General features: G+C 42.7%; 1 protein-coding gene across 7 annotated transcripts in view; it reads left to right on the top strand.

The window, feature by feature from the left end:
• The window catches only part of WDFY3 (WD repeat and FYVE domain containing 3), a 286019-nt gene extending 268927 nt beyond the window's left edge, over positions 1 to 17092 (top strand). For all 7 annotated transcript variants that reach the window (XM_066385911.1, XM_066385917.1, XM_066385914.1 and 4 more), the window contains 8 exons: positions 167 to 325; positions 2287 to 2466; positions 5884 to 6066; positions 7578 to 7674; positions 9997 to 10320; positions 10944 to 11055; positions 11459 to 11656; positions 13964 to 17092. In XM_066385911.1, coding sequence (XP_066242008.1) covers positions 167 to 325; positions 2287 to 2466; positions 5884 to 6066; positions 7578 to 7674; positions 9997 to 10320; positions 10944 to 11055; positions 11459 to 11656; positions 13964 to 14087 — 1377 coding nt within the window. In that variant the 3' untranslated portion in view covers positions 14088 to 17092. The remainder of the gene's footprint in view (positions 1 to 166; positions 326 to 2286; positions 2467 to 5883; positions 6067 to 7577; positions 7675 to 9996; positions 10321 to 10943; positions 11056 to 11458; positions 11657 to 13963) is intronic.
• Positions 17093 to 23025: the final 5933 nt, after the last annotated feature.

The raw sequence follows: 23025 nt of genomic DNA, 5'->3' as shown, positions 1-23025 counted from the left end.
TTCAGTGGAAAAGTCACTAAGTCAAAACCAGCCCAGAAGGTACTCGGTCATTTGCCTCTGAGGTACCTGCATCGGGGTCCTTGTCCTTCCCTCAGTGTGCTCGGTGTGTTTCAGACATCTGTAGTACTTGCTGGCCTGTGTGTCTCACATCTGTTTTATTTTGCAGGCAGTGACTGTTTATGAATGTTTGTCTGAGTGGGGCCTGACTCTCTGTGCCATCTGCCCCAACCCCAAGCTGGTCGTCACGGGCGGAACGAGCACCGTTGTGTGTGTGTGGGAGATGGGCACTTCTAAAGAGAAGGCGAAGACCCTCACTCTCAAACAGGTACCAGCAGAGCCAGAGCTATTCCGTCTCAGCCCCTGTACTCTAGAGAAACAAACACTCCTTCACTTCAAGGACCATAATGGACAAAACCAAAAACTAGGTTCTCTTGTTAGAAATGGGTCTAAAAAGTAAGGGAAATGAAACCAGAAGAAACTAGTTCTAAAAAATTATCTAATCTGTTTTTTTTATCTGAAGCAAGCTGTCCTTGCGTAATATATTTAAGTGATATAAATATTTCTCAAAAGTTATATGTAAATTGAATTTTTGCAAACCAGATTATTTTAATATGATAGATTTGTGTTAATTTTCTTTTGGGTGATTTTTATTCAGCTGGACCATTACATCTTTTATTGAGCTCCCACTGTTTAGGAAACTGCTGGGTGTTTAAAAAAATGTAGAACTTTGGTCCTCGCAATTTTACAAGGTAGGATTAGCTCTAATTGCACCTGAAAAAAATCACAAGTTGGAGAAGTTTAAGACATGTGGCCAAGTCACACTTACTGCTAAAGCCAGAATATATATACATTCAGTTCTCTGTGTGTCTCCAAAGCTTATTTTAAAGCCAAACTCAAATAAAATACCTGTGGAAATAATTGAACCCCTTGTACTTACATCCCAACAACCACCTAGATAGGCCAAGAGCTTCCCTGGTTGCAGGGTCTAAAGGTAAGCTATGCGAAAAGGTACGGTTTTGACATGAGCAGGTAGATACGATGTAGACTTATTATTGGGGGTTTTTGTTGTTTTTTGGGGAGTTTTTTGCTGATCCAAACTTCTGCATGCAATTTTTTCAATTTAGAAAATGCACTTTGAAGGTAGTATGCCAGTAACCTTAGTAGAAAGCGTTTCTTACTTAAAATACCCTTCTGGGGTTTACTAAGCGTACAATAAGAATATCTGTGTGACCCAAATTTTAAGCCAATTCATTATTTAAATAGTAAATTCAGATTACTGTTAGGAACTGCTAACAGTATTTTCTTTAAAATACTTATTTTCCCCCATTGCCATTCCCTTGGGTCCTTTTTCTCTTCATGCTCCAGCAAAAGAGAAAAAAGTTCTTAATCTCATTTGAAGGAGGAGTCCCTCTTGGACATAGATGTCCTGATGTCTCCTGTTCAGTAGGAGGCGCTCAGCAGATACGTCAGGCCCAACTTTTCCCGTTACCCTTCTGAGACCATGTATGTGGGCCTTGCAGTGCTCACACTTTATACATTTCGTTTTAGATCCATCCAATTGTAGTTCCTTACCATGGACTTAGCAGGAATTGATGTCATAAAAAAATAGTTTAGCCTGACCAGGCGGTGTCACAGTGGATAGAGCATCAGACTGGGATGCAGAGGACCCAGGTTCGAGACCCCGAGGTCGCCAGCTTGAGCGCAAGCTCATCTGGTTTGAGCAAAAGCTCACCAGCTTGGACCCATGGTCGCTGGCTCCAGCAAGGGGTTACTCGGTCTGCTGAAGACCCACGGTCAAGGCACATATGAGAAAGCAATCAATGAACAACTAAGGTATTGCAACGAAAAACTAATGATTGATGCTTCTCATCTCTCTCTGTCCCTGTCTATCCCTCTCTCTGACTCACTCTCTTGTCTCTGTAAAAACAAAAAAAAATAGTTTAAACTCTGGGGGGTCATAATCGAAACATCTCCCCGGAGAACTGAGAGGAACAAATCTAAGCTGGGTTGCAGTGGCCATTCTCTCTTCCCTCTAAAATTCTGGCCCAAGTCCAGGAAAGAAGCAGTATAGAAATGGACTAGAGTCCCTAGAGGTCTCCAGACCACGCCCTGCCTCCTGGTGGGATGAGCCAAGCGCAGGCGGCAAAAGGAGAAGGGAGTCTTTGCAGACACTGCTGCCCGCCCTCAGCCCAGCACACGGGCCTGTCGTTCTGGAGTGCCTCCGGGCCCTTCTGCTGTCTCTCCGCAGCACTGCAGTGATCAACCTGCGGTTTCTCTCTTTCCTAGGCCTTGCTCGGCCACACTGATACTGTCACCTGTGCCACAGCATCGTTAGCCTATCACATAATCGTCAGTGGGTCCCGGGACCGAACCTGCATCATTTGGGATCTGAACAGACTGTCATTCCTGACCCAGCTCCGAGGCCACCGAGCTCCGGTTTCTGCTCTTTGTATCAATGAACTAACAGTAAGTGGAAATTGTCCTCTGGTTTATGTTTAGGAAAATAAGTAGGTCTAGCCAATGTAAATAAAAATGACTCTTTAAAGTGTTTTTGTTTAGTTGATAAGGATTTATTTCCTTGATTTATGTGTTGTTTGCAAAAGCAAATGGATGTTAAAGTTTGTAACTCAGCAATTGTGTCTTAAAATTCGTTCATTGCTGCATACTTTAAGGAGCAAGACTTGGTTCAAAATGAAGCATTCTAAAACAGGCATTTTTTAAAACGAGTTTATGGAATTTGTTGAGAATGTTAAAATTGTGTTGAGATTTTTATGAAATATGTTCAAATTGTTTATTATTTAAAGGGAAAATGTAACATTTGGGTACCCAAACGAGAAAAATTATTGTAGAACTATTTTTTAAACAGATCTCAAAGTTATCTAAGGATATTGTCTCTTCTCAAAAATTAATATATACAGACAAGAAGAATGAGTCAGTGTTAAATGCACTGACCTGGGAGGCCCCGTGCAGACCAGGCCCACCTGAGTGGCAGCAAGGGGCTGTAGTCTTGGCTGCTACAGTGTGGCCATAACAGGGAAGTTCGGGTGGCTAACAGAGGCTGAGGACTCTGTGTCCAGGTTCTCACACTCATAAACCCACACAGCACATTAGTCTCACAAACCAACCTGAGCTCCCCCAGCCTCATCACTTCTTGGCCATACCTACCCACTACCCCTAGCCCCTCCCCAAGATAATCCTGCATGACACAAAGTAGTCATACCATCACTCAAACAGACAACTTTCCTTTTGAGGTATGCTACATCTTTTAATTTCTACCAGACACCAGGTACGGTGCTTTTAGTCAAATAGCCTGTAGTCATTCAAAGAAAAAGGAAAAAGAAACAAATTCAATTCTGGTGGAGCTCAGAGTGTCTGATAACAGTAGGAGTAGTCAGAGTTGGCAGAGAGTGGGGTGTGTGTATGCAGGGGTGAAGAGTCAAATTTGTACTTTGCTATATTTGAAAGGTTTAAGATGTTTGTAGAAGAGCTCCTAAGGCTGGTCCTGCAAACGCCTGTGCCTAAGAGCTTGCTGACATGTCGGAGCAGCAGAACCACTCTGACCCCACAGCATCACTGAGTCAAACGCTTGGTTACGCTATTTCAAGCACCAGGTTTTGGAGTTCTTAAATACTGAGAATTTTATTTATAGCCAGTTGTTATTTCAGCCAGTATACATTCATTGGATTGCAATAGTTACTGCAAACACTATGGAAAAATGTTTGATTCTTTTTCTTGTAAGATGCTTTCGTAGCCTGACCAAGTGGTGGTTCAGTGGCTAGAGCATCGACCTGGGACACTGAGGACCCAGATTCAAAACCCCGAGGTCACCAGCTTGAGTGCCAGTCACTAACTTGAGTGTGGGATCATGGACATGACCCTATGGTTACTGGCCTGAGCCCAGAGGTCACTGGCTCAACTGGACCTCCCCGGTCAAGGCACGTATGAGAAAGCAATCAACAAACAACTAAGGTGCCACAATTATTAGTTGATGCTTCTCATCTCCTCTTCCTGTCTCTCTCTCACACTAAAAAATAAAAAGATGCTTTTTTAATATCTTAATAACTTGTGGGGAAAAAGAAACTTTTGAAGATATCTATTCGTATTATATTTTTGCAGCCAATGTGAAGTCTGTTTTTTCTTCAGTCTACATTTTCAGTCTACCCTACCTTGCTGCTGCCCCCCACTCCCTCCTCTTCCTGGTCAGCCCTTATAACCTCAGGAGCTGCTCAGTGCACTCTGACGGAGGTGCCCTGGAGTCACTGCAGGATGGAGAGGCAGGCTGCCCCTTGTCTCTTGCAGAGACTGAGGCCATTAATCAAAGCTCAGCTGCTGACACTCATTGTCAGAGGTGATTCAGTGACCAGTACAGAGGTAGACACAGCAAGCAGTGTTTTGCTAAGTGTTATTTTTGCTTGGGTTTTGGTTTGGTTCTTGCAGTCTTGGTAGAAAAGCAGAAAGAAGAGTGAGAGACCAGTAGCAGGGTTAAATTCAGTAGCTCGCATCATGACAGTCAGGCTGTCTTAGGGACTACAGAAGCACTAGAGCGTGGTATACAAACTTTGGGGCCTGAAAGAGCTGAGTTCAAATCTTCACTTGTAATAGTAAGTTACTTAAGCTTTTTTAAACTTCACTTTCATCCTGTCTAAAGCAGGACTAGTACTAGCTAGCTTCACCAGGATGAAATGGAATGTCTAAGGGTCCACCAGAGTAACTAGCAACTGACACAGTAGATGCTGCAGGAAGCTTCTTAATTCCCTTGACAGAAGTGGACTTGTATGCTCACCAGGTTGGGTGGAGCCCAGCCTGCTAGAATTTGAAGGAAAAGCCTGTTCTTCTGTCTTTGGAACTCATGAAAACCTGAATTGTCATCTCTGGGAGTCTTAGGGCTTATTCAGTTTGCCGAGTGACTTATATACCAGTTTCCACCTTTTTTTTTTTTCCCTCTCATTCCCCCACCCTACTGTGAATACAAATTTTAAAGTAGGATATTACAGTGTTACCAAGATTTTATCTTTTCCTTTATTGAAGAGAGAGGCAACTATATCTGGACTGAAGAATTTCTCGGCCCTGGCCGGTTGGCTCAGCGGTAGAGCGTCGGCCTAGCGTGCGGAGGACCTGGGTTCGATTCCCGGCCAGGGTACACAGGAGAAGCGCCCATTTGCTTCTCCACCCCTCCGCCGCGCTTTCCTCTCTGTCTCTCTCTTCCCCTCCCGCAGCCAAGGCTCCATTGGAGCAAAGATGGCCCGGGCGCTGGGGATGGCTCTGTGGCCTCTGCCTCAGGCGCTAAAGTGGCTCTGGTCGCAACATGGCGACGCCCAGGATGGGCAGAGCATCGCCCCCTGGTGGGCAGAGCGTCGCCCCTGGTGGGCGTGCCGGGTGGATCCCGGTCGGGCGCATGCGGGAGTCTGTCTGACTGTCTCTCCCTGTTTCCAGCTTCAGAAAAATGAAAAGAAAAAAAAAAAAAAAAATTTCTCTTTGATCCTGTGGTTTTCATGATAGGATATATTTTGTGAAATTAAGTGAAAGGTATAAATAGATTTTGTAAAGAATGGAAGGAAGAAAGTAGTTCACCACCTCCTCAGACAGCTTTGACATGGAATAAACCACTACTCAGCACTGTGCTGGGACATAAAAGGCCTGCTTTGGTCTTTGTTTGTGATCACCTTGGCCGCAGCATCCACTCCACCTTGAATTCTCAAAGAGGCCTCTCTTCGTGGTATATTTTTTAAGTCAGCAAGCACTGAATTCCCAGCTTCCTCAGCAATTACACAGTCACTAGTCAAGGGGCTGGAAGGTTTTTGAGAGCCTGGCCACGGATTCAATTTGCTTCTGAAACTGGAATGTAAGATGAGCTGAATGAGGAGTGTTTCTGTTGCTCCCCAGGGGGACATCGTGTCCTGCGCCGGCACGTGCATCCATGTGTGGAGCATCAACGGGAACCCTGTTGTGAGCGTGAACACGTTCACAGGCAGGAGCCAGCAAATCGTCTGCTGCTGCGTGTCGGAGATGAACGAGTGGGACACACAGAACGTCATCGTGACGGGACACTCAGATGGTGTGGTTCGGGTGAGTCAGCTGTGAGGAACACGTATTAGGATATCCACTGCCCGAGTTCACCTGGAACTTGTGAAGCTATTTACTATTAAAGGACACCTGAACAGGTTGTAATATCGTTCGTCAAACTCTCACTCAGATTCAAACAAACATTGACTACTGTATTCTTGGACATGGGCATATCAGTGACTAAGCTTATCATGTAGATCTGTTAGTACTAGTAACCACCTGACAGTCTGACACAAGTAGGTCACTTAAATATGATTTACATGTTACCTTGGGATGGCTAAAAACCAATTGTATAGGCCTTGGCCAGTAGGCTCAGTGATAGAATGCCAACCCGGCATGTGAAAGTCCCATGTTTGATTCATAGGGCACACAAGAGAGGCAACCATCTGCTTCTCCCCATCCCCTCCCTCTTCTCTCTCTCTCTCTCTCTCTCTCTCTTTCTCTTTTCCTGTCCCATAGCCATGGTTTGATTGGTCCAGCAAATTGGCCCTGGGCACTGAGGATGGCTCTGGGGAGCCTCTGCCTCGGATGCTAAAATTAGCTCGGTTGCCGACATGGCCCCAGATGGGCAGAGCATCAGCCCCAGACGGGAGGTTGTTGGGTGGATTGTGATCAGGACTCATGTGGGAGTCTATCTCCCCTCTTCTCACTAAAAAAAAAAAAAAATATATATATATATATATGTATGTATGTATGTATGTATGTATGTATGTATGTATGTATGTATAAACTGTATAAGTATTGGCTTTTGGGCCTGTCAAATGACTTCTTAGGGAAAACAAGAACTGTCTCTTTTCTACAGAGAATCAAACAGCTAGAAAATGTTGCAGGCCTGAGATCCTTCATTTCCGTGTTCCATCCTAGATGATCCCTGCACCTTAGATCGTTTACCCTTCTCTTAGTTTTCTCTGTTGAGCCTCTACAGAAAATGGAACCCACAGAGTATTTACCTTCAAGGTCTGCTCTGATATTTGGGGGTTTTTCTCTTTGTACGTCTTATCTTTACTTGTACCCTGTGGAAGCATAGAGCAGCTGGTTGCTGCCCTGTTAGTCAAGGTCACATGCTGAGTGGCAGTGAGGCCACACCCTGCACCTTTGGACAGCAAGCACATCCACAGAGGTGGCTCTCTCCAGAGAGATTACTTCAGCTGTGAGGCATTGTGAAACACTCTACAGCCAAACACGTTAGGGATCCCACTTACAGAATGCCTTCCTGGAGACCCAGAGTATATTAGTGCACACGAGCCTCTTGGATGTTTTTGTAGGAAACGAAACAGTGCACTTAGTTGAACCATGCTCCTCAAACTTCCATGACTACAGTCCTTCTCACTCCACCATGAAACACTCCTTAGCATCTCCTTGAACAGTGTGAGAAGTAGTTTCTGTGTAGTCAGTCCCATGCCATATTTTTCTAGATAAAGAAAATTAATTTTATGCAGTAATAGAAATTAAGTTATCAGTGTAACCCCAAGAACTTGTCTTCATCCAGTAACATATAAATTGTTTAAATTCAGTTTTGGAGAATGGAATTTTTGCAAGTTCCTGAAACACCAGCTCCTGAGCCTGTTGAAGCCCTGGAAATGCAGGAAGACTGTCCAGAAGCACAAATAGGTATTTAATACTTTCTACAATGTTATTTAAGAGGTTTCTGTTTTTTTCTGAGTCGTTATGAATAAACTTACATCCAACAATATAAACAGGAGCTGAGGGTGGCTGGGCACTGCCGTCAGAAGCGTGGCACTGCCTGTCGTGGGAGGTAGCTGGGCAGGCGTGCAGGGCACTTCCTAGGGGACTGGGCAGCACTCACATAAACGTGTACAAATCATCCCATTGTAATATAGTTACTAGCTTCTTTGAGTACCAAAGGCTTGGGTTTTCAGTGCTAAAAATACAGATCAGGATCTGGAGGGCTCGGTGTTGGACTAGTCAGATGGCCTGCCCCTCAGTTCCATGTCTTTTCCGCCCGTCACTTGGCAGGGTCAGTGTGTATGACAGAGTGGCATCGTGTTTGTAAACTCTAGACAGAGGTGCACTATACAAAAGGCTGAAAGTACTGAAGTATTCGCACATTTCCTCATCCCCTAATTTGTGTGAGCAGTGTAGTTTTCACTTTCCAGAAAACAAATAATTCAATAGAAGGTCATTTTAATGCTTATACTGTATTACTGTAATGCATGTAAATTTCTACATAGTCAACCACAGCTCCACTAAAAAGTTGTCTAGGTATTTGAGGACATAAAAATTCATTTGTGTGTCTGACATTGGATTAAGTCCGTGAGAAGTGGGTTGTTTTTCTTCATTGAACAAAGCTTTTTTTTTTTTTTTTTTGGTATTTTTCTGAAGCTGGAAACGGGGAGAGACAGTTAGACAGACTCCCGCATGCGCCCAACCGGGATCCACCCGGCACACTCATCAGGGGCTACGCTCGGCCCACCAGGGGGCGATGCTCTGCCCCTCTGGGGCATCGCTCTGCCGCGACCAGAGCCACTCTAGCGCCTGGGGCAGAGGCCAAGGAGCCATCCCCAGCACCCGGGCCATCTTTGCTCCAATGGAGCCTTGGCTGCGGGAGGGGAAGAGAGAGACAGAGAGGAAGGAGAGGGGGAGGGGTGGAGAAGCAGATGGGCACTTCTCCTGTGTGCCCTGGCCGGGAATTGAACCCAGGACTTCTGCACGCCAGGCCGACGCTCTATCACTGAGCCAACCGGCCAGGGCTGAACAAAGCTTTTAAGTGAATAACAGTGCACAGTGAGCTAGAAGAAGGGGTTGAATTCAAGAAGGAGAGGCATTTGTAGGTGTTCTTCCTCCTGAGTAGTTATGCTGTAGACAGGGTTTGGCAGAAGTGTCAGAGGGAATAGCAGCCCATAGGAGGATTGACCTTGGACAGGACAGAAGTTGGGAGTTGAGGGCAGTTGCCTGGGTGAAAGGGAAGACAAGTCTGTGGTTCCCTGGAAATCAGAGCTGTTTCCAAGGTAGCTTGTTTGAAGACCTTAAAGCTCATAATCATAAGCCATTAGAGTAGGAGAAAAATTCACTCAAATTAGACAGCTAGACTACTAATGTTAGCAAGTAGAGTGAGGTAAAAGAAGTGTTTGTCTTGCTAAAAGATATGTATGTGAAGTGGGCTGGTGCTTGCATGCTTTCTTGCTCTCCTTTTTTCCAGTTATATATGTTTGTCATAAATTTTCCCTCTAGTAGACTTGAGTGCAAGGGAAAAGAGGTGAGAAAATGCAAAGTAATAATGGAAAGAGGAAAAACACCCAAATTCTGAATGAAAACTTTCAGTAATTTATTCACCTCTGTTGTCATTTATATTGACTGCTGTAAGGAAGGTACTGTGTGTTGGGCCCCTCTGCTGACCACTGTCGTGTAGAAAGACTCCAGAAGTAAGTCTGGGGTGAGAAGTATAATTACATGAGAGGGATATAGCTGTTACTGGAGTCCCTGAGAGAGAGAACCGGGTAAGATTTCAGAGAGAGAAGTGTTTATGCTGTGCCTTGAAAGCTACATAACATGGAAGCACACAGAGATTGGGAAGATGGCCCAGGTAGAGCCAGGGCGTGTGCAGACTTAGCCTGAGAAGGAGTGGGCTTTGTGGAGGAGAGGCGGCACCATCTGGCTGGGCAGTGGTAGTCAGTGTGAGCCAGAGAGGGAGGATCTGCAGAGGTTTGGGCCAGATTATGAAAGACTGTTTTGGCCAAAGCATTCTGTGAACTTAAAAATTCTACCAATTTTTTTTTTTTTGTGTGTGTGTGTGTGTTTGTTTTGCTATATGTACTGTAGCTGAAAATTCTGGCAATTGTTTTTTATTTTTATACTTATCTTAAAATACTGTGACTCTTTGTGTCTTAACTGGTAGAGGGAAAATACCAGTGGGGAAAGCTAGCTCTGGACTATAATGTGTATGTTTTCTAATTCTCCCAATGCATTACCCAGGACAGGAAGCCCAGGATGAGGACAGCAGCGATTCAGAAGCAGACGAGCAGAGCGTCAGCCAGGACGCCAAGGAGCCGCACAGCCAGCCCAGCAGCACCAGCCACAGGCCCCGGGCTGCCTCCTGCCGAGCGACAGCCGCCTGGTGCACCGACAGTGGCTCCGATGACTCCAGGCGCTGGTCAGACCAGCTCAGTCTAGATGAGAAAGATGGCTTTATATTTGTGAACTATTCAGAGGGCCAGACCAGAGCCCATTTGCAGGGTCCCCTTAACCACACTCATCCCAACCCCATTGAAGTGCGGAATTACAGCAGATTGAAGCCGGGTAATGTAAACTCTGGGGTCTGTTTCTGGCTCTTGGTGGGTGGTGCGAGGATTGGTGGATGAGGTGATGGGCTGTAGCAGTCCCTGAGCCTGTCCCTGTGACCTGGGCCACCCACAGAGGCCTCTGGCATTTCTTTTTATGTAAAGTACATTTAGAGATTGTATCCCACAGTGATGTTTGCAATATGTTTGGCTTTTCTTAAAGAAGAAAGCCTCAAACCAAAAACTTCATTCTTTCATAAATCATGAAAGTTTTTCAAAATAGGCAAATTGTTGATTGATTACAGATAAATAAATAAAACTGTATTCACAGGTAGCTTTGCCTTTGACTGAGGTAGAGGCAAGGTCCCCATTTGGAGAAATGGCATCTTCTTGCATGGAAGGTTTCCCCTTCTCTGTATCTGATTTTGCAAAAGAGACATTCTCCGACCTGGCCCATGGTCAATGTTAACTTAAGCTAGATTGCTTTACCTTTAACCGAGGCTGCAGCTGCTGAGACCCAGAAACACTGCTCTCATTGTGTGTTGCAGTACCCTAACTTTTGAGAGCACCATGTATGGGGCACCTACCAAGTGTTGGCTTCCCTCACGCCAGTGTGTCATAGTTTGTACTCCTGCACTTCAGGGTACCGCTGGGAACGGCAGCTGGTGTTCCGGAGTAAGCTGACCATGCACACGGCTTTCGATCGGAAGGACAACGCACACCCCGCAGAGATCACCGCCCTGGGCATCTCCAAGTGAGTGTCAGACCTTTCCCAGCTGCTCTTCTCACTGGCTCGTCCACTGAGCCCGGGCCCGCATGCTCCAGGCCAGTCTTTGGGGAAAGCAGGTTTCTTTTCCTATATGGCTCAAACAGGTGAGTCAGAGAAGAAACCTGCCACTGCGTAGCTTTTAATTCTGAATTAAAGAAATAGCCTTGCCTTCTCTGTACTTTAAAGACATGGCAAAGTTTGAGCCAAAGAGAGTTAGGGTGGAAGTGTTCGTCTGGGCCCAATTCTTCTTTTGTCTCTTCACACACATGACCCCACCCCAACACGTCCCCCCACGGAAAACTGGTGAGCCTCCCAAGACCAGGAGGAGCCCTCCAGCTGCGTGGCTGTGCTGAAGCCACCTGAGGTGACTGTGTTGTGTATTCTGCAGAGATCACAGTAGGATCCTCATTGGTGACAGTCGGGGCCGAGTTTTCAGCTGGTCTGTGAGTGACCAGCCGGGCCGTTCTGCTGCTGACCACTGGGTGAAGGATGAAGGCGGTGACAGCTGTTCGGGCTGCGCCGTGCGGTTCTCCCTCACGGAAAGGCGGCACCACTGCAGGAACTGCGGGCAGCTCTTCTGCCAGAAGTAAGATGCGATTCAAGCTTTGTGGGTGGCTGTGGGTTAGGCGCTAAGGATGTTAATGACACCCAACACAGAGGTTCTTCTGTGCCCCGTTACAGCATGCTCTGTCAGTCTACATCAGCCTTCACTTTCCCGTTGTTCTTTTGGTTACAATTGTAAAACATTTCTGTCATAGTAATCATCACAAACACCTGCTCACCCATGACTGAGAGTGGGTAGGTACTGATATTTCATCGTTGTTCCATATAAACCATTATAGATTCCTTTTAAGTCCTCTTTTCACCCTCACCAGCCACACCCTCTCTCTCACGGTTTTATACTTTGAGAGCACATGTCTCCAAAACAATACTATTTATTGTTTGGTGTGTTCAGTTTTCATAAGTATAGCATACCTTCAGTAGCTTGCTACAGAGATGCTTTCACAGAAAACACAAATTATGTAATTGTTTTTGAGCCAGTTATGGAGGCTTTTGTGGGTGTTGGCGTATTAATTGGAAATTGGAAAGGGTGTGGTCTTTGGGTTGTGCTGGCCAAGTGCTCACTTGACTACTGTCCATTCTGTCATCTCAGGTGAGTTACTCTCTTGGAGCTGCAGTTTCATCTGTAAAATGTGGGTAGTTACACATTTCTTTATAAAGGTGTTGAGAGAATTAAATAAAATCATCATGTATATGAGTTTTATAAAGTGCTAAGTTTAAAGGCTGGCTTTATAGATGTTCAATAAAAGGTATTATTATAATTATTTCTTTTTCAGCTTAATTTCTTAAACCTCTTCTCCTGATGTGTCTGATTCAAGCTGAGGTAGCCAGAGTGGCGCTGCCAGCCATTCTGAATGGGAGTTTCTCTGAGGTTGGCAGAGGAGTCTGTGTTGTGGTCTGGGCTTTGAGAAGCCCACTCTGCAAAACCTAGTCATCTAGCCATTTCTGATAGTGAACACCCTGTGTGTACACTGGCACACATCTGTTCTTTGTTGTTTAGTTTTCAAAGTATTGTTTAAATGTAGGTAATTCTTTAAATTATCTGTTGCTATCAGGTGTTTGGATGGAGCCTTTATTTGAAAACACTGACCAAACAGTGATTGGTAATGGCAGAGTGGGCGCAGAAGGCAGAGCTGTCCAGGAGGGCATAGCTCTGCCCTTGATGTTCGTGCCCTTCAGTTGCTGAGAGAGCTTGTCAGCACCCTGAGGGTCTCCTCAAAGTCCAATAACAGTCCTTTAACCCCTTATGCTGGTAGCACATTCATTCTTTGGACACTTTTACTGGTTGATTAATGGAAGAAATATAATTCTCTGTTTCAGTCTTGTGAGAAGCCAAGCTTAAAATGATTAAGTGCCATGTCCAAGGTCACACCTTGCTTTATTCTAGGAATAGGAATACTTTTTAAAGAATTTAAAACATTTCTAAAGTATAGCTTACTGCAAAGAATTCTATCAAAATAAACAAAATGAAAACAGTTGGACCAAACAGAAAAGCCAAACTACCTGTTTAAGAAACAACTGAGGCATGGATAAAACCAGGTATTTAAAAGCCCAGAGGAACTTGATAGTGACCAAAGTGTCTTTTTAAGTTGGTAGTAAGTCTTTTGCCAAGAGAAAAAAATCAAGCTCTAAGTAAAGCTATCGGCATACTTCTGAGTTCACAGGGCACGAGAAGGCCTGCACAGGAGAGTGGCCACATCACTGTCCAGAACCCTTGGTTTCATCATACAGGAGAATAGTAACTTTCTTAAAATTCTCTTTAGGCCCCAGCTGGTTGGCTCAGTGGTAGAGCATCAACCTGGTGCGTGGATGTCGTAGGTTCAATTCCTGGTCACAGTACACAGGGGAAGTGACCATCTGCTTCTCCCCTCTCCCCCTTACCTGCCTCCGCCCTGCTCCTCACCTTTCTCCTCCCTCAGCCATGGCTTGATTGGTTCAAGCCCATCAGTCCCAGGCACTAAAGAGAGCCCAGTTGCAATCATGGCCCCAGATGGGCAGAGCATCGACCTCAGATGGGGGTTGCCAGGTGGATCCCAGTTGGGGTTCATGCAAGAGTCTTTCTGCCTTCCCTCTTCTGTACTTAGAAAATAAAAAATAATTTAGTCAAATAAACAGCTTGCCTTGATTTACTGTGCCTTTTCTTTATAGACTGAAACAAATAGTACAGCATTCCTTTTGGTCCTTGGTCAAGCACACAACACCAGTATAGTCTTTGCCATTATACTGCAAGCTTTCCGTTTGATTTTCAAATGAGTGTTATGAATGTTTCTTAGCCCAGTGATCAAGCATGGACAGGACCTATTATAACGACTTGATTGTGCCTTTCCTTTAGGTGCAGTCGGTTTCAGTCGGAAATCAAACGCTTGAAAATCTCATCCCCAGTGCGTGTTTGTCAGAACTGTTATTACAACTTACAGCACGAGAGGGGTTCAGAAGATGGGCCTCGAAATTGTTGAAGATTCAACAAGCTGATTGGAGACCACGGTCTGTAGACCCCCATCCTGGTTCCCTGTTACAGCTCGGAAGGCGTCGGAACAGTCTCCGTTTACACATCTCTTCATACCACGTGTTTGGAGTGTAGCATTCAAAGGGATCATTGAATAAACGGGTGTAGAGTTCAGTGACGGGGCAGACACTGTGCAGGTGAACAGCGCCAGAAGAGTACGAGGTGGTTCCTAGGTGCAACACTGTCAATATCCAATTCTCCCTGTTAACAATCGCTGTCTCCAAGAGAAAATCCTCACTGTCTTTTGTGTGTGTCTCTCATTTTTGTGGAGCTACTCATCCTTATTTGGAAAAACCAACAACAACAAAAAGGCTTTTAGAAAATGGTTGTAAATCTGACTTCTTTGCAAGTAACTGTATATTGTAAATAGGTATAAAGGCCTTTTTTCTAAATAAGGACCTCACTGCCTGTTACATGAGACTTCAAACTAAACCACTAACTCAGTGAACTTCTTAGGGTTTGTCTGACGTCTCTCACCAGTTAATTATAAATATGGGGTTTTTTTTAATCCTCAAAGATATTATCTGTGGTCTTTTTCCCCCTCTTTTCAACAAGCGTGTGTGCCCAATGTTCTTTCTTTCAAGTTGCCCACAGTATCTCCACTTAAACTAGACTTGTAACCAAAATAATGTGGACCTTCTTTAGGAAGCAGTGTGGGAGAATAAGAGTCCAGCTGTAAGATACCCTGGAAATATTTGGGCATCTTGCACCTGGCTACATACCACCTCAGTGTTGTTCTGTGTCACAAGACCCCTTGTACACTTCTGTTTGGACTGCCATTTGATCATAACATACCTTCTTAGCATTGCATAGAGGTCAGGAGATCAGTGCAATGCAGGAAACAGCCCTGCCTCAACTAATGGAAATATAATTGCATGTAACCCAAATTAGCTTATCTTGCATAGAACATAGTAAGTATGTGTCTTTGGTGACACTAAGAGTTCTACTATAGCTTATTTTCAAAAAAGGGTAAAAAAAAAAAAAAAGGTGTACAGAATTAACATATAAACCTGTTGTAAAACTGGATCATGTCAGAACTGCTTATAATTAACCTTTACCATTTAATGCCATCTACCTGAAAACAGTGAGATTTATACTGTATCAATGTCTATTTTTTTGTTTTTGCTATGAATATAATTACAGTATTTTAATATTTAGTTATTTAATTTGTTCTACTAGTTGATAACAGAACACACAAATGCAGGGAGACTAAAGCTGGTAGGGGCTAAGGGATAAGTTTAGTTTACAGAAAAATGGCTTTGGTGGTGGGATTTTTTTAAATGTGTGTTATGTACATATATATGTATATATATATAAAACAAATGAAACAATTAATCTAGATTTTAACATTTTCAGATATTTAGTGATAATATTATGAACAATTCTAAAAGCCCGGTGATTTGAAAAATGTAGAACCATTTATGGCCCAAGAAAGGAAGGACAGGCCTTCACGCCCTCATGGAGGTATCATACGAAGGACAGTGGCTTTGGCTTTCCCGACTTTTCATCTTTAGGCCCTGGTGACAGGCACACTTATGCACTAAAATGCACACATATGCACATGCATTCAGAATAGGCGTCGGTACAATAGTAATCTTGTACCGAATGGGCTGAAACCAGCTTAAGAACACATTTGTTCTTCCTGATAACTAGGTCTCCAAGAGAAAATATAAAGGCTGCTTTAGTGCCTTATGCTTACTAAATTTAAACCTTTATTTACCTAGGTTTGAGCCAACAGTCTATTTATGATTACATATCAAAATTGATTAAAACACTTCCATTTCTAAAAGTTCAAATATACTTGCTAATAAAAGGATTATTGGCATTAATACTTTAACTTGAAGAAAAGTTGTGTTCTGTTTTCCTTTCTGTGTCTTATTTCTCCCCATCCTCCCCCTTCCCCCTCCCCATCTTCCTTCCATTCTAATAAATAATACTGGATGTTCACACTTGCCGGAATTGTGCTCTCACATAACCTTGGGCTTTGCCCCGTCCAGCCCCATAGATGAGTTGTAGCAGTGTTATTCTACACTTTTTAAAAGAAGCGTGTTCCTGTTTCCATGAACCATGTTTACCCCAAACCCAATGGCAGAGGTGTTCTTTAAAGACTTGAATATATGAATGTGTGTATGTAGTTACTTAAAGGTTATTCCTCTTTGTAATATGAAGTTATATGGGATGAACACTTTTAAACTTTCCAAGACAACTTCCATGACCAGAAGGTGGAAACCAAAACCCTCATGATAGTATTTCCTCTGGCAGCTGGTGCTGTGGGCAACTGTTTTGTTCAGCGGGGTTTTTTATTTGTTTCTAATTGCAGAAATCACAAGTCACTCACACATACAAGTACACTCACATACGTAAACTAATTATTTCTTTGAATGTTTTTCTGTGTTCTATGTCAGGTTGTATACCAACATCTATTCTCAGCACATCCATCCACATTTGTGTGGTCTGATTCTCTGAGCGTACCTCACAGGGCTCCTGCCTGATCTTTGTAGTTCATTTGTTCATTCATCCATCCATCCATCCACTATTACTCCATGTGTTCTAACGTTTGTGTGTAGTGTGCTACTGTAACATCATGCTTTTGAAGAAGAGAATAGCAGCCCATAGCAGCCATCCATCTGGATAATAGCAAAACACTCTAGATAAGTTATTTTGCACTTTCTTATGTATAAAGTTAGTAGAAACTTATTTTTGCTTTGTATCATTTAAATACATTTTGTTTTGGTAAATGAACTGTATAAAATATTTATGCCGTTAAAACTGTTTTTAGAAAGTATTTTTAATTTCAGCAAGTTTGGTTACTTGTTGCATGACTATTAACACGGCTGACTTTTTGTGTCAGTGCAATGTATATTTTTTTGTCCTGTTATTAACTTGTAAGCCCTAGAAATGTCCAATTATTTGTACAGCAACAGAAGTAAATTGACAATACTGGCTAAGACTGGATTGATTGTGGACTTTTGTACTATATTACAGGATCCAATATCTGTTCTTCGGGGGTTATGTAAAAGGCCTAAAGAATTACTATCTGGTGTGCAATCTGGTAACTGAATGTTCATTGTTTATCTGTCTCTGGTGCAGAAAGGTAGAGTAACACAATTACAATACATGGTTTAATGCAATAGTCCAGGTACTTTTCTTCATTTCAAATAAATACCTACTATTTACCACCCAAAAATAAAGTTGTTTTTAAGCCAGTTCTTCAGAGAAGGAAAAGAAAGCAAGAATGATGTCTAATAATCCCCTAAACTTTGTGTAGTTTTTTAATAGTTGTGACTGTATCTTTCAGAAGTACCTGCTTAAGATCTCTGCTTACAGAGACACTGGCTAAGTTTGGTTCAAGTTCTAGTTTGATCCATCTCTGAATACCAGCCTTTCTGCCTTTCGAACTTCCCAGCTGTGCTGGATTTCCATGGCTGATGAATGCATGTGGACAGACGCAAGGAGAGGCAAGTGACTTCTGGGAGAAATGGCCCTCAAATTTGAGTGGACCTGTGGACAAGCCCACATTTTGTGGTTTTGGACCTTTTATCCTGAGGCTTCTTTTCTATCCATTATTTTGTGAAAAGTAAGCAACAGTAAATTTTCTATTTATCTCCTGCCCCTACCATGGTCACATCAGGAATATTCTGGTGTCTTGTTTCTTTTCTGCAAGCACAGTACCCCTGTCATCAGCTAGCCTTTTTATTACAGACCTCGACCTCAGAGTGTTAGAACTCACAGATCTGTTTTTACTGTTACTGGCTTATTTGGTTTTAAACTGCCTTCCCAGTACCTTAGTGACTTGACTTTTCCCCTTTCTAAAGGTATTAATAAAAATCCCAGCTCATTTTCAGTTTGAACAGCAGAGTCCCAAATTTGAGGATATTGTGCTTATTATACAAATTCTACCTCAATACAACTCCACTTCAGAGGCAGAAGATGCAGGAATGCCAAGAACTTCTAAGACAGTATCTGTTTCTTCAGAAATAAAATCTGTGGTAAGAGGGAAACCTAGGGCAGTTTTTATTGCTTTGATGTAATACTACTCAGCTATGACCTAAGAAGAATTGCAGTCAGGGAAGGCTGTTACAGAAACTCAGGGTTTAAAGGACAGGCATGCAAACGATCACCCCTCATTTTGGCCTCTTTGGAGCATCAGAGAGGAAGCAGTCCAATGGAATTACTCCAATGTTAGTCTTTTTCACTTGATCAATGTTCTCATCTCCCCCACCCGCTGTAAAGCTCTTATTTATTGTTCCTTCTGACTTTTGCTAGAAATGGCACCAAACCAAGCTACCACACTCAGAAATAGCGTGGTATTTTGGAGAGCATTGGAAATTCAGAGAACAAGAGTGAGGCTTTGACCAGCTGTGAGCTCCTAGAGCTCCTTGTAAGCACTCAGCAAGCAAGATTTTCCTGTGTCAGTAGCCACCTGTGAGGATGGGAGGCGCTAAGACAGCATTTCTTCAACTTTTTGGTTTTAGGACCTTTTGATCCTTAAAAACTATCAAAGGATTCCAACCACTTTTGTTTGTTTGGTTTACATCTATCAATAGTTGTATTAGAAGTCAAACTGAGATTTCAAAAGTAGATATATTTATTTAAAAATAACAGTGATAAAGACATTATATATTAACATCAATTACATATTTCTATAAACGAGAAAAGCTTTCCAAACCCTCTCCCCCAAAAAAACCAGTGAAGAGAGTGAAATTGTTTTACAATTTTGCAAATCTCTAATGTCTGGCTTAATTAGACACAGGTGGACTCATATGTGCTTCTCCATTCAATCTGGTGAAGCTGTGCTTTGCTGTGGTTGAGGCAGGTAAGGGAACTCCAGCCTCACACAGGTATGTAGTTGGGAAAAGGGGACATACTTTAATAACCTCTTCAGATCATTGTTTCTTAAATAGTTTGAATTTCCTGAAGGTTGTCTACTATATGGCATCTAAAACTATATCTATAAACTTTTCATACTCTATTACCTTAAAATCTATTGATATATGTTGCATTTTAAATGTATCTTTTGTCCTTGCATAATTTTACAGTATGCATTGGTCATTTAGAAAACACTGGTTCCCTAATGTAGTGATGAACTACAGTCACTACTGTAGTGTATGTAGATCTTCCAAGTGTTGACATATTCCACTATATATCACACCAAAAAAATCACATCATACATATCAGAATATCACCAGAAGTCGCAGGGAATTCACAAGTCAAACTCATAGTGGTAGATAACAAGATTTCCCAAATTAGAAATGTTTCTTAAAACCTGAAATGTTACCAATGGCAATAAATACTGTTTGCCGTTTTCTTTGAAGCTCACTCTGTTCATTTAAAGAACGTTGCTTCCGAAGAACCATAGCTGGTCAGTTCTTCCCAGCAGTCACGGTGAGCCACGAGGAGAGCAGTGGGTTCCGCCCAGCTCAGTGCAGGCGGGTTCCTCTGAGACGTGCAGTGCACAGCGTTACGGGACGCAGGTGCCTCGTGCGCACTTCACAATTTGTGTCACACAACTTAGGGTTTAAGATTTTCAATAAAAGTCATTTGTACTGCTGCTTAGTGGACATTCTTAAGTGAAAAAGGCACCTTTTTTTTGTACTTGACAGTGAAGAATATCATGACTACTAGCAATTTGGTGCTACTGGCCTGGCTCATGTGCAGATTCCAGCAGTTTTACTTGCCACTGTTTTTGTCCCCCAATTTAGTACAAATACCAGTGCAGTGGAAAAGCAGCTAACGTTTCAATATTTTTATGAAAATAGTCTTCATAGCCACACACCACGAAAGGGTCTCAGGACTTCTAAGAGTCTGTGAGCCAGACTTTGAGAAGCACTTCCAAGCAGAAGAGGTATGAGATGCTACTTAAATTGTAAAGTGGTGTGTATGTGATCTCCTTTGGGAACAATGTGTCTAATCGTGGGCCCTGAGATTTCAGCTGGGCTCCCACTGAAATGTGCCGCTGCAAGAGTAGGCCCTGCCCCTGGGCTCCCTGTTGGCCACATCGGCTGTTGGAATACCATCTCCACAGCTCAGCCACACAGAGACCACGAGTGCTCTCTGAAGTACTGGAGTTTCTATTAAGGCCTTTTTAAAATCAGTCTTCTAGTCAAGACTCAAAAATTTTGCTACTAATAATATGGTAATCTTATACCAGGTACAGTTCTACCTACTATAATATGCTGGTCTGTTTGGCAGCCAAGAGTTGGTCTGCAGTCCTCAGTAGCAGCCAGAGCGTCTTCACAGCAGTGTCAGAGAAGAAAGCCAGCTGTCCCCTAGTCTAGCCTAACCAGGAGGCTTAAATATTTCAGGGCAGCCTTCACCCCCAACACTACCCTTCAGATGATTTAAGTTGGGGCAGCGGGACCAGTTGTGGGGTCCCCAGTTGTAGAATTAGCTAGAATCCTTCTCTGACACCGTCAGGCCCGGAATACCTTCCTCTGCAGAGCTCATCACTGAAGATTCTCTAGTCCAGTGGTTCTCAAACTTTTTGAAGTCAGGCACATTTAAAATCCTACAAATAATTGCAGGTGCACTATACACAAATTTCTGAGAAACATTATAATTAAGTCAAATATTAAAGAAAATAAAGCCCAAGCATGCTTTTATGGTAACTAAATGAAATACAACAAAATTAAATTTATTCTGGCCCTGGCCAGTTGGCTCAGTGGTAGAGCGTCGGCCTGGCGTGCAGAAGTCCCGGGTTCGATTCCTGGCCAGGGCACACAGGAGAAGCGCCCATCTGCTTCTCTACCCCTCCCCCTCTCCTTCCTCTCTGTCTCTCTCTTCCCCTCCTGCAGAGAGGCTCCATTGGAGCAAAGATGGCCCAGGCACTGGGGATGGCTCCTTGGCCTCTGCCCCAGGTGCTAGAGTGGCTCTGGTGGCGGCAGAGCGACGCCCCGGAGGGGCAGAGCATTGCCCCCTGGTGGGCGGAGCGTTGCCCCTGGTGGGCGTGCCGGGTGGATCCCGGTCGGGCGCATGCGGGAGTCTGTCTGACTGTCTCTCCCCGTTTCCAGCTTCAGAAAAATAAATTTTAAAAAAAAATTAAATTTATTCTGACATTAAAAACATTTTCATGTTACATTTTTTGAATTATGCTTTTTAGAATTCATAAAAAAGTTAAAAATGACAAAATTATCTTTTTATATATATAGATACATTCTTAGTAAGATTTAGTAAATTCGGCAGGTCCTGGCATGAATGTGTTAAGTTTTTTCATTCTTGTGTTTATGAGAAACATGAGCCTGATGTGTCCTAGCGATTTCTTCAATATTTGGGCATATATTTGAGAGGCAAACTCTCATTTTCTCATCAATACATTGAAGAATTCCTCTCTTTTTACTCTTAATTGTGTTGAGGGTAGAAAAATCCTAATTCACATAAATAGGATGTTGAAAATTGTAGTAAAATGTTCAAAGCTTTTTTATATATTGCCACATATTCTTTTATAGAAATCCAAAAGTCTTCAAGAGACAATTCCTTATGTTTAATCATCAATCCATGATCAGTGGATATAGCTGCCAGTTCTTCTGTGAATGTTAAAATCACTTGAAGCTTCCATGAATGGGCTTCTAATCCAATCATATTGTTCAGTGTTAAGTGATGGAAAATGCTATAAATTAAATTCTGCCCGTCAGCCTTCAAGTCCTATTTTATTTACACATTTGCTTACTTCCAGAATTGGATTCTTTAATATTACACTTCTTTTTGATAAATCTATTTTATTTCAGGGTATTTATCTAAAAATAATGATGTGTTGATAATAAATATAATAATGATGTGTTAACAAAAAGCAGTATTTCCATAATGAAATGGTATAATAGAGTAACTATATTTTTATATCTGGGCACATGCCGTGAACCAGCACAGTTAGTAATTCCAGGTCCCAAGTGGGAACAGTGCGGAATTGAGAAAATACGGGGTTGGGAGGGCCCTGTGATTGCTGCTGGCAAGAACAAAGCACACCCCAAAACAGCATCTTGCTTTATTTATAGGGCAAAGTGAGGACATTAGCAAATCTTAACTTTACACCAAACAAAGGAGAGAAGAAACTTGCCTCTAGTCTTTCTGGAGAACATGGAGGGTAGTGTAAACAATCCAGCACCACGGCTTAACAGCCTGTTGCAACCTAATCAGGCAAGTGAGGTGTGGGGTCAAACTGTCAGCATACAGCCAGTTCCCACACCTCTGTTCCCCAAAAATCTAAACTTCAAAAACTCTGTTGATTTTTTGGTCCCCAACAGGCACATATTGCTCTGGAATACCATAGGGCACACCTAGAAATCTTCTAGGGAGTACCAGTGTGCCCTGGCACACACTTTGAGAACCACTGCTCTAGTCAGATTTTTTAACAACTTTATTGACATATAATGAACATACTATAAAATTCATTAGTTTAAAATATACGAGTCACTGGGTTTTCGTATAGTCACATAGTTATGCAAATATCACCACAATTTAATTTTAGAACATTATCACCCCAAAAGAAAACTCATAAGTAGTGACTTTCCATTCTCTCCATTCCAACTTCTAGCAACTGCTAATCTACTTTCTGCCTATAGATTTGCCTATTTTGAACATCTTGTATAATGGAATCATATAATATGTAGTCTTTAGTGATATTTTTATTTTACTTAATATGAGATTCATCCATATTGAAATATGTATCAGAACTTTGTACCTTTTTATTGCCAAGTAGTTTAGTCCATTGTTGGACATACCACATTTTTCATCCATTCCCCACTTGATGGACATATATATTGTTTCCACTTTTTTTACTATTGTGAATAATTCTGCTATAAACATTCATGTACAAGTTTTTGTGTGGATGGGCATTTTTGTTTCTCTTGGGAATATACCTGAGAGGGGACTTGCTGGATCCTATGGTAACTCTG

The sequence above is a fragment of the Saccopteryx leptura genome, chromosome 5 (assembly GCF_036850995.1).
Source record: "Saccopteryx leptura isolate mSacLep1 chromosome 5, mSacLep1_pri_phased_curated, whole genome shotgun sequence".
Taxonomy (NCBI): Eukaryota; Metazoa; Chordata; class Mammalia; order Chiroptera; family Emballonuridae; genus Saccopteryx; species Saccopteryx leptura.
Note: the sequence above shows the minus strand (reverse complement) of the source record. Positions and strands in the feature narration are given on the sequence as shown.